Genomic DNA, 17794 nt, shown 5'->3' with positions numbered 1-17794 from the left:
GAGAAGACAAACAACTTGTCCAGGATCACACACATAGTGAAAGGCAGGAGCGGAGGCATAGTACACAGGCCTCATGTTTTCTGGATTGAGTTCCTGTTCTTGTCTCAAGGCAGGACAATGCTATAGTCATCTCCCCTGGAAATAGGAACCTGGAACCTCACCTGCAGAACGGGAATGGATATCGTTTAGATATCCTGGGGCCTCAGAGACTTCTCTTCAGAATCATTTCTAGGGAGGGCTTCATTAGCCAAATTCCCAGAGATAAGGGCAAAATCTGTCTCATACTAGATTTGACTTTAAGCCCACGGTTACCAAGAAATTTTAGGTGAGTAGCAGAAAGCAGTCCTAAATTCCCAAACCATCTTGCCACAGAGGTCTTATTGTATGCGAGACAATGAGCTTGAATTTAGTATTTATCAGAGACCCTAAATGAATCCCAAGCATTATCTAAACACCCGAACTCTGAGAAGAACCGCAAAAGACAGTAATATGGTCCAGTACCCAAGACTCCCCCCTACCCCCCCAAAAAGGGAATGCTGCAGGCAAGGCTAAGGAGCTGTTTTGGCATATAGAGCCCAGCCATGAGACAGAGCCTGCTTCGGGTCTGCAGTGCAATGCTTAGGGGCTGCTGCCTGTGTTGGGCTATAGCCCAGATGTAGAAATGTCAGAACGAGATTCCCTTTACAAAGACTTTCATAGCCCCTTCCTTTTGACATTTACAAGCCCCTTGGAAGAAAGGGGCTTCCCATGTTGTGGATAAGGAGTCCAGAGCCAGGACTGAGGTTCTGAGGGAAGCACCTTGCCTGCAGAAGGGCAGAGTCAAATCCTAACCCAGATTCTGGCCCAATGCCCACTTTCTCACCACTGTACAACCCAGCATTCTTGGAATGGTTCTATAGAACAAGGCAAATATGAAGGAGGTGGGGGGACATAGGAGCAGATCCTTTGCAGACAGGCCCTTAGCCAGGCATTGAGAAGCATTTCTGAGGTGTCCTGCTGGCTGAGAGAGTCATCTTCTAATGTGCCTTCATCTAAGCAAGTGTATCTCTTCTCCAGCACCCTGTTCTCTGCTCAAGCAATTTGTGTGGAAGGCAGCCTCTTCCTATTTTTTTAAGGTTCAGTGTATCCAGAAAAAGCATAAGACATCCAGACCAGAAGAAACCTCATAGACCATGTAGTCTAACAGATGTCTCTAAGGACATCCAAGTCCAGAGAGTGGTTGGCACTGGGCTAGACCACGATAACCTAGGGAGAGCCAGAGCCAGGACTGGTACACAAGCCTCCTGAGACCCAGTCCAGGACTTCCTGTTTTGCTGCCTGTTGCTCCATCCAAACAGGTACCTGGGAGGCAGCACCGCAGCAGTCCTTCGGGCTAGTCCCTGCTCTAACTCTGGTTTTACTATTTTCCAGGTGAAACCTTTGTTCTGGGGAATAGTCTGGCCCGGTCCTTGGAGCCACACTCAGACTCAATGGACTCCACCCTGAAACCCACCAACCTTGTCAGCACTTCCCAAAATCTTCGAACCCCTGGGTACCGGCCTTTGCTTCCATCCTGTGGCCTCCCACTGAGCACTGCCTCAGCTGTGCGTAGACTGTGCTCCAGGGGTAAGCTTACCAGAGTTCTGGCCTTCCTCCCCTCCCTCACTCTTTTCTTCCTCTCTTCCTTCCTGAGCTCTGGGAGGCCAGAAAGGACTTCGCTCTGTTGCCCTCTGCCTGGTGGTTGTACTGGGTCTGGGCTTACTTACCATTGTGCCTGACTAGGCACCTGGGAGGCAACTGAAGCTCTGGGACTGGCCTGAGAATAATGGTAACTAAGACCTAGAGCCAAAGGGACAGGGAAGGATTTATTCATTACTTCATTAGCCATTTATTTGAACACCATTTTGGCATGGGGATGCAAAAATCAGTCACTTCTTGTCCTGTTGAACTCACAGTATTGTGGAAGATCCTTAAATAGGCAACTGTAAAACAATACCTTGAGTGCAGTTACAGAGCTGTTTTCTGTTAGTATAAAAACTTCAAGAAGGAGCACCTAATGCAAGCTTGGTGTCCAGGGGAAGTGTCCTTGAGGAAATAATGCCCTTTCTGAGACTTGAAAGGATGACTGTGTGAATGGCCATATCAGGAGTGATAGAGGAGGGAGAGCTTTCCAGAAAGAGTACAGCATGAACAAGGGCAAAGGGAAAGAATTTGCACAGATTGTACCAGGAACTACATGCCATTTGGTGGTGTTGAAGCAAAAAGGAATACTGGAACTTCAAAGAGAAAAGCCTGGAAGGTCAGGGGTATACCATAGAGGACCTTAAATGCCACATTAAAGAGTTTGGAGTTGATTTTATAAACAACTCAAAGTTATTGAAGGCTTTTAATTAAAGGCAAGACCTAAAAAGGTTTGTGTTTTCAATAGATCATTGACTACTGTGCTGATGATGGATTTGAGAATGACAAGACTAGAGACACCGATTACGAGGTTGAGAGCTTGGGCCAGACCAGAAGTGATAAAGGCCTAGATTAGGGCAGTGGTAGAAGGTTTGTAGAAGAGAGACTAGATTTGAAAATTATTCACGAGGTAAATTTAGTCAAATTTGAGGATCGTGAGGAAGAAGAGAGTGGGAATGTCTCCCAGGTTTCGAGATGGGGTGGCCGGATAGATGGTGGTGCCTAGAAGAGAAAGAAGGGTAGGAAGCCCATGGGTCATCTGGGTGATATTTTAGAAGGTGGTGGCTGTGAAGGTCTAATTCTCAGGGAAGAGGACTCAGCTGAAGTTACATATTTTGGAGTCATCAGCACATAGATGGTAGTTGAAGCTGTAGGGTGAATGACCCCCATTTCCCAGGAGTATGTGTAGAGTGAAAACAGTTAACCAATGATGGAGTCCCAGGGACCAACAAAGTTCAGGAGATAGGAACAGGAAGAAGATCCCACCAAGGAGACAAAGGAGTAGTCAAATCAGAGGAAAAACAGAAGACTGATATTATAGTAGCCCGGGGTATGGAGAGTGTTTTAAAGAGAGCACAGCACAGCAAAGGTTCAGTAAAATAAGGACTGAGAACAATCTACTGGATACGTAGCTCCAGTGGTAGTGGAGGGTGGTGGGGGCAGATTGCAGTGGGTGGGGATATCAAGGAGAGTTTGATGAGAAAAAGAAAGGTGATGACCTTCAAAAGAAAGTCTTCTAGAGTGGGAGCACACTGGGCATGTTTATCAGCAGACAACTTGAGCCTTCCAAGGAGAAGAAATGAAGAATATGGAAAGAGGGAAAAGCAAGGCCTTGGGAGCTGTAGGAAGGATTAGGGGTCAGGGGCATAGACAGATGACTCTTACACCAGGAGGAGGCACACCCTGTGCTCTGAGACTGGAGGGAAGATTGTGCCTGGGAGTAAATTGAGAGAGGGCTGAGTAAGGAAGGCTGACGGGGGAAGATGCCTGGGATGCCCTCCCCCCCCCCCAACCCAGCAAGTCAGCAAAGTGGAGTGTGAGAAGCTCTGAAATAGAGGCAGAACTGAGAGTTGATTCCCTGCCTTGGGATTTGGGTAAGTCATTTCACCTCGAGTATCTTCATGTTCCTCATATGCAGAATGGAAATGGTGATATCCACCTGGTCTTTCCACAGGAGTGTTAAAAGGATCAGATGGAAGCAGGGATATGGGATCATTTTGGAAACTCACTCACTCCCCAGGTATGAGGGCATTACTGTTACTGCGATCTTCTCCAAGGCCCTGTTTCTGTTAGGAGTGCCTCACATGGCACTGGCCTCAGACGTCACTGCTGTCCCCGGGCATCTCCACTGTTCCTTAGGAATACATTGAGTCTGTTGGCCAGGTCATGGTCTAGACCTCTTCTGACCCTGAAGAACTTAATAAGGCCATGAAAGGATTCTATTCAGTTGGCCCTAAAATTGTTTCAGAATTTAGTGGATGTCGAGTCCTTCCCCTCTTATATCACGATCCAGGATGGCTGGGCATCTGTTTGTTAGCCTGGCCTCTTGGAGGCGCCTCACCTGCCTTAGTCATTCTCAGACTGGGACTCTCTCCCTTCTTTGAAGAGTAACCACCAGATGTACCCATTGGGTGGAGGCAGAGAACCCTGATATAGTCTGTCGGAAAAAATGGGAAGAGGAAAAGACAGAGACAGGGCACTAACTTGTCTCCTTCCTACCTGTATGGTCTTGGGCAAGTGTGTCCACTTCTCTGGGCCTCAGTTCTCTCATCTCTAAACTAAAGATGATGATAATTCCTTCAAGAGCTGTTTTAAGGGTTAAGTGAGCTGACGATGGTGGGGGCTCTTTATAATGTTTGTATATAAATAACATTCTTCATATATAATGTTCATATATAAAGAACACTCTTCACCACATTCACCACTACTACCTAGTGCCTGCCACAGTCACCTCTTGTCTGAGCTATCATGGGAGACTCATTTATAACTGGTCTCCCTTACTTCTGTCCTTGCTCCCTCATACCTATTATCAACACAGACTGTAAGAGGGATCTTTTCCGTTATAAATTGGTTCATGTCACTCCTGTGCTCAAAACTGACCTATATCACTCAGAAAAGCCAGTGGTCTTTTGGTGGCACACAAGGTCCTCTGTTATCTGTACCACCACTCCCCTGCGTATCACACCTCTCAGATGTTACTTCCTACACTTATTCACTCTTCTCTGGCACATTGCCTCCCTACTCAACCTTAAATGTGTCCATCACTCTTCTGCCTCAAGGTCTTTGCTGAGATGTCTTCATCTCAGTGTAGTATAATTTCTAACAGGAGTAGGCTGACAGACAAGCACATAATATATAATAGTATTATATATGTGAATATATATGTGTGTATTTATAATATCATTATATATGTATGTGTAAATAAGTGTGTGTGTGTGTGTGTGTGTGTGTGTGTGTGTGATTACTAGCTCCCCTGGGTAGAGGAATTAGCTAAGATGGTCCAAGAAGGACACTCATTTGTATATCTTCTCTCTGCTCTCCATAATCTCTAAATTGGTTTCTGTCTTAGCATCACAGTGGATTTGCAGGGCAGGGAGAAATGGCTGACTCACAGAGGGCCCACTCCAACTTCCTGTCTACTGCCACCTCTAAAAAGCCATCGGAATTTTTGTAGCTCTAATCCAGCACACTTCTCCCCTGGTTTGCTCAGTGTCTAGCCACAAGCTTCGTTATGTAGGCAAAACTGATTAAACCATTGACCATTAATGATTGAACTCAATCTCCAGCCTCTCTCCCTTCCCCAGGAGGTTGGGAGGTAGGGCTGAAAGGTCTAACTCTCTAGGCACCTGGCTGGTTCCCCTGGCAACCAACCCCCATCTTTAGAGGCTTTCCAAAAGTCACCTCATTAACATACTCAGGTGTGGCTGAAAGGGGCTGATTATGAATAACAAATAACACCTTTATTTATCTCACCACTTAGGAAATTCCAAGGATTATAAGAGTTCTCTACCACAAATGGGGATGAAGACCAAATATGTATGTTTATTATAAATCACAATATTATAAGGACATAGCAGGGGGAAAATAGAAGACATAAATGCATAAAATTATTTTAGGTAGTCATATGTGCTAGGAAGAAAAAAAGAACTAGAATAATTGGATCAAGAATGACTCTGTGGGGAATAGAGTACTTTTACTAGGAGATCAGGGAAAGCCTCTCTGAGGAATTGATATTTGAGATGAGACCCAAATGTTGAGAAGGAATTGGGTAGGAAAAGGTCTGGAAAAAGAACATTCCAGACAGAGGAAATTACAGGTCAGAGAATAAGAGCATAGCCTATTCAAGTAGCAGCAAGAAAGCTGGCTTGTCTGAATTATTGTGAGTAAAAGGTGGGGGAGGGGACTGTGACATGAGGTCAGAAGTAGAAAGGGCCAGGTGATGGAGCACCTCCAAGACCAAGGAGTTGAGATGTCATGTCAGATACAGCAGGAGGCCACTGCATGGAGTTTTTAGGGACTGACACAGTCCAATTACTTTTTAAAGGCTGCTTTGAGTGCTTTCTAGAGAATAAATTATTAGGGTGATGTGATGGGGAAAAGTGTGTAGAGATTGAACTGTAATACATGAAATGCTTTGTGAGACCAGTTAACTCAGTATTACACCAAAAAAGTTTCCTAAAACAGCTGGTCCTTGAAGCCATCTCTTGCTTGGCTAAGTTGGAGTTTGCCAAGGAAAAGAAATTGAAGGGAGAGGAGGGACACATTCCAGGAAAAGGGATGAGACATGCCAGAGATCTGTGGCAGGTGATGATCAGAATACAGAGATCCCAACTCCCACAGAGAAGTAGGGGGAGCTGTGATTGAGCCATGACTGAGATAAAGCTCTAAGCAGAGCACTAAATCAACATTGAGAGTTCTGGAAGCCAAAACAAAACTTGTCTGCCTCTGTGCATTAGGCTGTAGTGAGGTCAGCTCTTCCCCAGGCTTTGGAAGAGGCTCAGGATATTATCCACCATTTTCTTCTCATAGACCCCAAAGATTGGGCTCTCCTCTTGCCCAGTTCCCGAAGTCTCTCTAGTAATGGTCCCCAGAACCAAGGCAAAAGCAGTCTTACCCACCAGCCCCACACTGAACCCAAGTAATCCCATTACCTCATTGTTATCCCAACTCAAGTCTAGGATGAATCGCAGCCTCAGTATACAATTCCTTCTGGCTAGTTTCAAAATTAGATCTACCCTTAAGAACAAAGATTTGACTTAAGAGTCTTAGCCCCTCAGACCCTTTGTGGAAAACTCTCCTCTCCCTCTGCTGCCTCTGGTCCCTCTGCTCTGACACAGCTGTTAGCCTCACCCACAGGGCTTTCAGGACACGCTGAGGAGAGTTGCAGGGAGTTCAGACCCGTCCCCACCAGTGATGGCAGGTGCCCTTCTGTCCTGCAGGGTCAGACCGATACCTGGAAAGCCGGGACGCCTCTCGACTGAGTGGCCGGGACCCCTCCTCGTGGACAGTCGAGGACGTGATGCAGTTTGTTCGGGAAGCTGATCCTCAGCTTGGACCCCATGCTGACCTTTTCCGTAAACATGTAGGTGCCCCTGCCTGAACTCTCATGTTCACTGGGAGTGTTGTTTCTGCAGCTTGTAGACTCTTAAGGGCATGGGCTATACATTTGTTGCAGGTCCCCTGACACTGAGCACAGGATACCACACAAACTTAGGGGCAGAGTCTTGAGTCCCAAACAGCCCTCACTGGGCATTGAGTTCTGCTTACGCCCCCAGTGTGGGATCTGATGCAGCTACATTCCTACTGGGTGTGCGCCCTGGGGGCTCAGTGTCAGGGAAAGCCCTCCTCTTCTCCTGGGAACGCTTGCTCTCCGCTCTGCCTGCCTTGGCCTGAGAATCAGGGGCATCGGCCCAAGTTAAAGAGTCCTTTGCCAAATGGCCCCCAGCTTCCCACCCTCATCAGCCCCTCATCTTCTAGCCCCTCAAGTATCTCTTCAAGCAACCAGTTGGCTCCATGGCCGGGGACTGCTCCTGATCCCCCGCATTGACCATACTTCTGATTTGCGGCACAAGGCCATTTCCTCGTAGCCCCTGCTGCTTGATGAGGTTCTGCCCTGTGGGCACTCGGAATAGATCTGCTCCTTTCATTGGTCATTTAAATCTCCCATGCAGGTGGGTTTGGAGGGTGCTCTTAGCTCAGGCCTGGTAAGTGCCTGCTTTGTGTCTAGCTCACACAGAGTGTCCCTGAGCACAGGAAGGGAGAGGACTCAGAATAACAGTTGAGGGTCAATATAAAAAGAGGCTGCAAGAAGTGACAAGGACACTGACTGGGGAAGTTTCCTGGAGGAGATGGAACTGAGCTGGACCTCAGAGGTCGGGGAGGGTACAGCAGAGAAAGGAAATTGTTGCAAATGTGGGAAGAGCTTATCCAGGTGGGCTCAGCAGATATTTGGGGAGAGGGATAGTTGGAGACAGAAGGTGGAAGACCAGATAGGCTTTAGTGTCACAGCAGGTCCCCTGGACTCCATGTGACTGTACTTCCCTGGGGTGGTCAGACCAACCAGGCCCCTGATGGGCCTCCTCCCATGCCCTTGCAGGAGATCGACGGCAAGGCCCTGCTCCTGCTGCGCAGCGATGTGATGATGAAGTACATGGGGCTGAAGCTGGGGCCTGCGCTCAAGCTCTCCTACCACATTGACCGGCTGAAGCAGGGCAAGTTCTGAGCAGGAGGGCACGGCCTGGACAACAGGGGCGGAGCAGAGAGGGGGGCGGCATTCCCCTCCCAGGAAGCAGGCCCAGCAGCCCACTCGTGGTGCCTCAGGACTGCAGGAGGCCGTGCAGAGCCCCCGCTGCTACCCTCCCTGTCACGACATGTCCTTCCATGAAGGACTGAGGAGGGGGGTGGGGGGCCGAGGGCTGGCGCCGCCCTTCCTCTCAGCCCTGCCTCTGCTCTGAGGTCCCCTCTATTTATTTCCTAAGCCTGGCCGGCCTCTCACCAGGAGTTTAGACTGAACATCTGCCATGTGATGGCGAAGGGGATGACCCCTGGGGCCTCGGAAGATGTGGCCCCGAACTTACACTGGTGCCCAGTCCCCTTACCACCTGCTGGGCCTGGTGTGGCACCTACTGGCCTACAGCTCCTCAGACTCCAAACTCATGGTGCAAACCTCTGCCTTTTTTTAAAAAGATCTTTTCGTATTGTTAATTTATTGTTTCTGGCACTTGGGCAAGCCCTTGAGGTCTTGCTTCTGACCCCCAACATGGGCTTTCAGGGGAGAGACTCCCCTGCCCGGGTTCCAGAGAGGCGTCCCCTTCGCAGGGGGCGTTAGTTACCCCAGGGCACTGTCTCTGGGACAGACAGACCCAAAGAGCCTTGACCACATCCCTCAGCATGGGGAGTAGAGGGTCCCTGTCACCTTCCCCTCTCGTCCTTACTGGGCCTTTGCTGTCGGCCTCATCCTGCCCGCACTGTCCCCCAGCACAGCTCCTTGCCCTGGCCAGAACTGCTGCAGGAGCAGGTCGGGCCAACGACTTTAGGTCAAGAAGGCCCTTAGGTGGGCGGGCAGAAAGGGTCTCCCAGCTGGAGACTCCTGCACCCACTCCAGTGTCCACATGCTTCCTTCATAAGCAAGTCAGCAGCACAGCTGCCCTGCTACAATCTGGATTTATTTTATGTCGATTTGTTTATAAATAAAAAACAATATAGATGCCAGTGTCTTTTTTCTTTTAATATGTTTTTATTGATTTCAAAGAGAGGAAGGGAGAGGGAGAAAGAAACATCAATGATGAGAATATCAATTGGCTGCCTCCTGCACACCTCCTACTGGGGATTGAGCCAGAAACCCGGCATGTGCCCAGACCTGGAATCGAACTGTGACCTCCAGGTTCATGGGTTGATGCTTAACTACTGAGCCACACAGGCCAGGTGGCTGCCAGTGTCTTTTAATCAGTCAATATCCAAATCACTCTTTTCCAGTGGGCAGGTCAGTCCCTACTAGTGGTCTTAGTTCTCTCACATATGAAATGAAGAGCTTGGACAAGATGACCCCTGAGTTCTAATTCCAGCAATCCCTGATGAACAGGGTATTTGCCAGATGTCCACTGGAGCCCCAGCACTGCGCAGCCCCAAGGAAGGCAAGGGGCTTCGCTCTGGTGCAGCAGGACCGTGGTGAGCACGGCGGCCCGCGAGCCTGAGCTGGAAGAGCAGTGTTAGGGTCAGCAGCGCCAAGGACCCTCACTGGCTGTCTTCATCCACACTCTAAGGGGCAAGGAGAGGTGCAGACTGGCCTGGCCAGGGGCAGGTACTCCAGCCCAGGGCCACACATCCGTTTCTCACGGGGTGACACTAAGGTGCAGGGGCGGCCGCACCGTGCAGTGTAACCTGAGAGTAACTGACTTTTGTGTCACTGTGTACCCCACAGACTGCTCTACATGAATTAGAATGATCTCATTTAATCTTCACAACAACCCCATTTTACAGATGAGGAAAGTTCAGCTCAGATCACATAGCCAGGAAGTGCTAACATAGGCATTTGAAGCCAAGTAAACTGACTTCAGGGCCAAGGCTGAGATTCCAGCCAATCCGGCTACTAGCTGTGGCGCTTTGGGTCAGTCATTTCATTTCTTTGAGCCCATCTGGCTCTGAGGGGTTTGGATAAGGAGACTTCTGAGGGGAAGGGAGTACTTGCCAGCCCTCACCAGCGACTGGTTCTGACACCCTGATTAACTTAGAATGCCCTTTCCACTTGTCCACTGTGAGGTTCTAACCGTGTTCTCCGTGAAGCAGCCAGAGGGCGAGGGATGCCAAACCAGAGTAGGCCGTTTTCCACAGACTCCTGGACACACCGGGGTCTGGTAGGCTGTGCTGCTCATTCAGGGTACTACCAAAAAGTGCCTTGGGCTATTTTTCAGGGCTCTTCTGGGCAGCAACCTCTGTCTCCAGCATAGAGAAGGGCCTGGTGTCAGAAGGAGCCCTGGACCCATCTGGAAGTGGCAGTGGAGCCTGGGACTGGTGACTGAAGGGGGAAAGAGGAGAGTGGCACCGGGGGACCTGCATGGGCACTAGGACCTAAAAGACATTACAGAGGGAGGAAGTACATCTTCAGCCCTGGGTTCTGGGAGCTGCCCAGAGGGAGACCCAGGGCCAAGCTGGTGTGTATCTGTTTCCAGAGCAGGTGGGGTTGGGGAGAAGCATCCTCCTGAGTGACTGCCCACCCTTGCCTGCCAAGTGCCTGAGGCTGGCAAGAAGGCATTGTTGACTCTCATGAGATCACAGAGGTAGTTGCCCGGACCCCGCCCACTTCCTACAGCCCTGGTTCTCTGCCACCATGTTCCAAGCTCCCAAGTGCCCTTGGGAGCCACTGGCCAGGGGTTGGAGCTGTGGGAGCTCAGGGCTGGCACCTCCCACTACCTCCCAGGAACAGTCAGGACATGAGGGTCATAGGCCTCCCTTTTCCGCCTATTCCTGTTGGCCCTGAATGCCCCCACCCCAGCCGAGGTGGCCCTCAGGCCCTGACTACCCCAAGGATCCAATCTGAAAAGATGCAGGCTGGTGGTACCTGCCTCACTGACCAGAGGCTGGATGTGAGAGGGTAAGTGGAGGAGCTGGTGTGTGCATAGCTCAGGAGTGAGGTCCCTGCCTGGCAGGAGGCTGGATGAGGGTACGTAGGGCCCCAGCTCTGCCCCTCATTCTGCCCCTCCTCATTTCTGCTCTCTTAACCAAAAATGGAGGACTCAGTCTAGACTAATTCTTAAGAAGAGTCCACAAGCCTCCTCAAGTTATACGTATAAATGCAAAGCTCACTTTTCTGGGGAGAGGCCATAGCTTTCATCAGTGTGCCCAGAGCCTCTGCTCTACAACCGTGTGGCCCAGCCCTGCCCATTTCAGAGCCCTTCTGGGCTTATGCCAGGTTCAGACCAGGCAAGTAGTGGGGGGCCATGGTCAGGCCTCAGAGCCCTGGGGTAAAGCCTCCTCCAGAAGCCCTTGGAAAGGCTTCTTTGGTGCCTGGAGGCAGCAATAATCTCTGGTAAGCAGGAAACACCCACAGCTCCTAGGAGGCCTGAGCCTGTGGGCTAGGGAGGGAAGACAGGATCCCTGGGCCAATGAAAAGATATGGGGTGCCCTCAGAGACCTGAGTCCTGGCCCCTCTGTCCCTCTTTGGGTATAGCCCCTCAGTCTTCTGTGGACTGGAGGGGCAGGCTCACATGCTCTGTTCTCTGGCTCAGCCCTGTTTCACTCTCCTCTTTCCTGTCCCAGGCCTGGGTTGGGTGGCAGGCCCCTTCCTGCTAGCCCTCTGCCCTCCCTCTCTCTCTCTCTGGCCCTTCCCAGCCCCTTCCCATCTGTGAACCTCCCAGGAACCTTGGCACCCCTTGAGTCCCCTGGGAGGCCCTGGGCCAAGCTGAGAGCCCAGGGCCCTGGGAAGAGCAGCCAGCAGTAAGGAATCCCAGAAGCCCTTCTGAGGGAGACCCCCCCCAGGAAGAGATCAGCACAAACAGATGCAAGAGCCCCTCATGGAGCCCAAACAGATGCAAGAGCCCCTGCAGGAGCTCTCCACAGAGGAGTCCCTGACTGAGGACTCAGGCCTAGAGGGGGCTCCCAGCAAGCATGTCCTCTACGTGGGCCACCTGAACCCCCAGTTCTCGGTGCCGGTGCTCACCTGCCTGCTCCGAGACACCCTGGAGCGGCTGGAGCTGCCGGTGTCACGGGAGCACATCGAGGTGGTGAGGCGGCCCCGGAAGGCCTATGCTCTGGTGCAGGTGGTCACCCACGAGGACACCCTGGCCTCCCTCCCCTGGCGCCTGCAAACAGCTTTGGAGGAGCACCAGATCATCAAGGAGCTGGTGGCCCGTGGGAAGGAGCTGGTGCTGGGAGAAGGCCGGGGCCCCACAAACCACAGAGAGGTAAGTGAGGCTTTCCCGGAGCCACCCCACCTGCAAGCCCCACGGCCTCGTCCAGGGGTCCGGGTATGGATGGCCTGCACTGCATGGGGGTGGAGCAGTGTCTTTGAAAAACTGGGGACAAATCTGCAAACTTGGGGCCTGTAACCCAAATGACTGATGTGAAGCTGGCACTGCCAGCTCACGCCCAGAGGGACAGTGACCCCTACAATTTGCCTCCAGCTGGGAAGCATGTGAAGACAGGCCAATGGGTGGGACTCCTCCCCGGGGCCTCTGCATCCCAGTCTCCGGGGCTGGGCCAGCCCAAGCCTTAGGTCCCACAGGGGTCCTCATTTTCTCCTTGCCCACCTCATTCAGTTGACGAATACCAGCAGCCACTCGGTGTCAGGCTGTAAAAAGCAGAGAGCGAGGGCTCAGCCCTGCCCTCAGGGAACCCTCTACCTATGAGCAGAGCCAGACAGCCAGTGACAAAGCTGCACGGTGGCCTCCTAGAGCTGTGGAAGGACACAGGAGAGTCCCCATTGCTTTCTGGGGACAAATTAGCAGGAGAAGCGAGATCTGGGCTGGGGCTTAGGGAGTGGGACAGGCATTCCAAGCAGAGGGACGTGGCACATACAAAGGAACAGGGTGGTGAGGGGAATGTTACATACGCAGAAGGCAGGCCAGTCAGTGTCCCTGGAGCTCAGGCTGAAGGCTGCAGAGGAACAAAGGAAAAAAGAGGTCAGGGGCCAGGCCACCAAGGGCCGTGAGACCAAGACAGTGGGGCTGGAAGGTTGGCTCCTGTGGGGAACAAACGTGAGGGAACAGTCACCCCACTGAGGCCGTGCAGGTCACCCCATGAGGCAGGTGATCCTGGTTTATCTTTTCTCTTGGGATGGAAACACCCCGGTGTTTAAACTGTTGCAGAACTAAACAGCTCTGTGACTTCTACTTCAAGGCCAGTGGGCCTGATTTCACGTTTGTATGACAGTTCCTTCCTCACGTTTGTGATACAGCTGACGTTTCTGGGCACTGGGGGCTGATAGGAATTTGCCTCTCATCACCATGGCCCAGCCCACCCTGAGCTCCCAGCCCAGAAGGCCTCTTCCAGAGCCTCGAGGGCTGCAGAGAGCCCAGTAAGGGAGGACTGGCCGCCTGACTGCATCTGGGGTCTGCGATGGGGACCATGGGACAGGGAGAGCCTGGAGGCAGGGAACCCAGTGAGGGGCTGACCAGGGGAGTGGCCATGGGCTCATGCTCAGAGCCCCCAGGCAGAGCAGAAACCATGGAAGGGGGCTTCAGAGGGCGTGAGGAAAGCTGAAGTTTCGGGGAGACCAGGAACGGGGTGGGGTTTCCAGGAGCCCCTCTCAGTTCAGAGACCTGAAGTCACACGGGCCTCAGGGCACCGAGGTGTCTCCTGGTGATCCTGGGCCCAGAGGTCCAGCCACAACCAAGTGGAAGAGATTGGCCCCAGGTGGCCCAGCTGCCAGCCAGGAAAGGAGGGCTCTCCTTACCCACCAGGCGCCTCAGCCCACCTGGGAGGAGGGCAGCCCAGCCGCAGGGCACGGGCTGGTTGGGACGCTTCACCCAGCAGGGTCTCCCGCATTGGCTGCAGGCAGAATCAGAGGGGACTTGGGGTGTCCTGAGTGGGCTGGGCCCCAGGGACGGGGGTGGGGGTCCTGGCAGCCCGGGTCGGGGCTCCCAACGCTTCCCCACCCCAGCAGGAGGAGGACAGCGGCCCGAGCCCCGGCCCCAGCCCCGGCCCCAGCCCCAGCCCGGGCGCCGGCCTCCCCCCGGGAAGGCGCCCCGACCCCCTGCCTGCCCAGGCGCACCCACCGCCCCCACCGAGCGGCACGCGCTCCGACAGCGCCATCGTGCGCCAGGGGATCCAGGGCGAGGAGCGGCTCTTCCAGGGCGCCTTCCTGGGCAGCGAGACCCGCAACGTGGAGTTCAAGCGGGGCGGCGGCGAGTACCTGAGCCTGGCCTTCAAGCACCACGTGCGGCGCTACGCCTGCGGCTTCCTCAACGGCGGCGGCGGCAGCCTGCTGGTGGGCGTGGACGACGGCGGGCTGGTGCGGGGCGTGCGCTGCGGCCACCGCGAGGAGGACCGCGTGCGCCTGCTGGTGGACTCGGTCCTGCGCGGCTTCCGGCCCCAGGTCTTCCCCGACGCCTACGCGCTCGCCTTCATCCCCGTGCTCGGCACCTCGGCCGGCGGCGCGCCCCTCAAGGTGAGCCGCGGGGCGGCCAGGGCCCCGGGCCGGCTTGCCGCCTGCCGCGCGGGGTGGCTCGCGTCTCCTCGGCCGAGCCGTGCTGGGCAGGAGGCCGCAGCGAACGAAGTCGTGAACCGGCGGCGACTAGAGGAGAGACTTGCACCGTCCCTGCCCCAGCCCCAGCCCCAGCCGGCCGCCCCGGGGGCCAGGAGCTAGGAGCACAGGGCGGGTTTGGGCTGCGCACTGTGGGTGCGGCACCCCAGAGCTGCCGTTGCCCTCACTCAGGTGATCCGCCTGAGCGTGCACACCCCCAAGGCCCAGGCCGAGCCGCAGCTCTATGAGACAGACCAGGGGGAGGTGTTCCTGCGGCGGGACGGGAGCATCCAGGGCCCGCTGCCCGGCCACGCCATCCAGGAGTGGTGCAGACAGGTGAGTGGCAGAGGCTGGCCCTGGGCCCCCTCCCCACTCACTGGGCAGTCCTGGGCGAGCCCTCGGGTTTCCCTTGGTGCTCCATGGCCCGGTGAGTGTGCCGGCAGGGCTGGGTGGAAATAACCCTACCACCTTCTGTATTCCACTGCGTGGAACAGTGGGGAGCTAGCAGAGTAGAACATTGATAAGTTTTAAGACACTCCGGAGGACTGTATACTACATTTTGGGGGAGGCCCTCAAGATAGGGGGCCGTGAGTGCTGGACACAGTCCCAAGAAGGCTTTTTTAGAGGGAAACATCAGGTGGCAGAAAAGCAGAGGAAGACAAGGGACTGACAGAGGGCAAGGACATGGGAGGGGGGGGGTGCCAGCTTGAGCCTGCCTCTGGTGTTCGAGGAGGCTGCAGAGGATGGATGCTCAGCTGCCCTCATTACCCCAGGGCTACTCCATCAGGGGTGGCTGCTTGGCCAGGGGACCGGCTCCCTACCTAGCAGGGCCAAGCTGGTGCCCAGTGGCCTTGAGCAGGCCCCCGGGCTCTCTGGGCCTTGCCCTCCTCCATCAGTTCAACCCTGGGAGAAGGTCGTGTGGACCTGAGAGGACATCAGCTTAGACACCTGTTTCTACGATGTCCCCTCAGAAGTGGGCAGCGGAGCTGAGCAAGCTGGAGGAGAGGGTGAAGGTGTTGACGGTGGAGAAGGAGCAGCTCCAGCAGCAGCTGCAGCAGCACAGGCCCGGCTCCTGCACCTGCTGCGTCCTGTGAGGGCCCCTGGAGAAGCGAGGGTGGGGGTGAAGCTGGCACTCGCCCTGGGAGGTGCAGGGATTTCCTGTTTGAGCCACAGTCCTCCCAATAAACCCACCTGGCTGCTCAGAGGGCACCAGGGCCACCAGGCTGCCTTGCTCCTTCAGCAACACTGCACACACGGGCTGGTCCCATGTGGCTTCAATCCTGAGCAGACCTCAGGCTGTGTAGCTAAGAAATTGCTCTTAGCATGATCCGCAAAAAACCTTACCTTCAGAAAGCTGTGCGAACTTGGCCAGAGCTATACTAAGGCTGAGCTAGAAGGGATTGTCTCTATCCCTAAGATGCTCATCTTGCCCAGGCCAGGGTCTCGACTCCAGTTGGCTAGACAGGGCCAGAAAGGAATTTGCCATCTTGGGAAATCCCCTGCAGATGGCAGGCCACATGGGTAACTGTGGTTACAGGGCAAACAGGCCACCCTGCAGTCTCAACCCTGGCACACTGGAACTTTGATTCTCATAGCTCTTTAATAAATTACAGGGGCCTGGGGCAGGAATGATTATTTCTGGGTCACTTGGCCAGCCAGTTGGATGTAGCTGGGTCATGAAGTCCCATGCCCAGTCCCCCTGTCCAGGAGGCCCAGCCATCCCTGGGCTCCTACCACACAGAGATGAGGGGGAAGGAGCCCAGATGGTCAGGCTCCAGTCCAGCTCTGCCTGAATGACTGGGTACCTTGGGGCAAAGTGCTATACCTCAGATAGTAGCAGCGCACTTTGTCATGCTCAGGCTGGTACCGTGTCTCTCCAGCACACACCAGCACCCGCATGAAAAGGGTCTGACTTCCATCCAGGCACCCTCCAGCCACTGGAGGAGTCCTGCCCAGCCATCCCCCCCCCCCCATCTCCACCAGCTGAGCCAGCGTCTGATCAGGACAGGCCTGCAAGGGCTTCCCCATTACAGTGAGAGCAAAGCCCAAACTGTGGTCTACACAGTTGTCCATGACCTGACCCATCTGCCCCCCACTCCTCCTCCTGCCCTTGCTCATGCATTCCAGCTACACTGGCCAGCTTGTTCCAAGAGCACTTGTCTCAGGACCTTCGCACCGGTTGCTCCCCCTGCCTGAAATGCTCCTCCCCCAGACAGCTGCTGGACTCCCATTTCCTTTCCACCCCACCCTATTTTAAATTACACCCCACTCCTCAGCACTGCCCCCTCTTTCCTGCTCCGGTGCTAGATGCTAGCCCAGGCATCACAATCCTCAGGTGTGCTCATACGGGAGATAGCCGGTTTCTACAAAGGCAGGTGAAGTCATGTTGTAGTTGAGCTGCTCCAGACAGCTGAGAACCGGCCCTGATCACAGGGCTTGAAGGACACCAGGGAAACTTTGCTGGGTTTCCTCCCCCAAAAGCCTCTGGGTGCTGGTCAGCGGACACCAGGCACGGAAGGCCGCCCTCTTGTGCAGTCCCAGCTTCAGCCCTCGTTCCCGGTATGGCCTCGTCTGCCACAGCCGGGCGGCAGGGTCGGTCAGGCCTCACAGGCCCTGGAAAAGCACCTGGGTCCCTTTCCTAGGAAGGTTATGCAAGTGGCAGCACCTCACAACTGGTCATTTGAGGCAGCCTTAAAGGGAGAGCAGGACATCTGACCACTGCGAGCGGTTTGCAAACTACCTCACACCCAACCAAGTCCTCGCTGTTCCCGGGAGCACCGCTGTCACCAGCCGGCATCTCAGAGCCCTGCTTGGGGAATGGCTTGTATAAAAATAACTGATGACTGCCTGATGGGGCCCCCGGCTAGAAAAAGAGGTTAGAACCCACCCCTTCAGCCACATCTGAAGTACCAAGATGAGTATGAGGACCTGCGTGGGTGAAGACGTTTTCCTTTGGTCCGTGAGGAACGGAGATGAAGGCAGCTGGGCTGCTCTTGGTCAGGGGGAGGACGCGGGGTTCTGGCCTCAGCGTGACACGGCCTTGGGCCAGTGAGTGGATGATAAAAGGAACCCACTTCTCTGGATCTGATGCAGGAGCCAGATGGTGAGAGAGAGACGTTTCCCCCCCCACCCGTTTCTCACACGTCAGCGAGTGAACGTCCATTGACAAGCAACCTG

At 54.2% G+C, this 17794-nt stretch overlaps 2 protein-coding genes across 8 annotated transcripts in view; both read left to right on the top strand.

Moving 5' to 3' along the window:
* Window positions 1-9150, top strand: part of SCMH1 (Scm polycomb group protein homolog 1) — a 97416-nt gene extending 88266 nt beyond the window's left edge. For 3 of the 7 annotated variants that reach the window (XM_081143661.1, XM_081143662.1, XM_081143663.1), the window contains 4 exons: window positions 1411-1605; window positions 3614-3679; window positions 6879-7021; window positions 8036-9145. In XM_081143661.1, the coding sequence (XP_080999787.1) occupies window positions 1411-1605; window positions 3614-3679; window positions 6879-7021; window positions 8036-8161 (530 nt within the window). In that variant the 3' untranslated portion in view covers window positions 8162-9145. Of the gene's footprint in view, window positions 1-1410; window positions 1606-3577; window positions 3680-6878; window positions 7022-8035 lie in introns of those variants that run through there. The other 4 variants (XM_081143664.1, XM_081143665.1, XM_081143667.1 and 1 more) reach the window with 3 other exon arrangements.
* A 2783-nt stretch (window positions 9151-11933) lies between these two features.
* SLFNL1 (schlafen like 1) lies at window positions 11934-16131 on the top strand (the record flags this gene model as incomplete). Its single annotated transcript, XM_081144360.1, has 4 exons — window positions 11934-12338; window positions 14036-14542; window positions 14810-14953; window positions 15589-16131. 4 exons carry the CDS (start codon window positions 11934-11936, stop codon window positions 15709-15711), a joined length of 1179 nt encoding a protein of 392 aa, XP_081000486.1. The 3' UTR covers window positions 15712-16131.
* Window positions 16132-17794: the final 1663 nt, after the last annotated feature.

Source organism: Miniopterus schreibersii (genome assembly GCF_964146895.1).
Source record: "Miniopterus schreibersii genome assembly, chromosome: 8".
NCBI classification, from domain to species: domain Eukaryota; kingdom Metazoa; phylum Chordata; class Mammalia; order Chiroptera; family Miniopteridae; genus Miniopterus; species Miniopterus schreibersii.
Note: the sequence above shows the minus strand (reverse complement) of the source record. Positions and strands in the feature narration are given on the sequence as shown.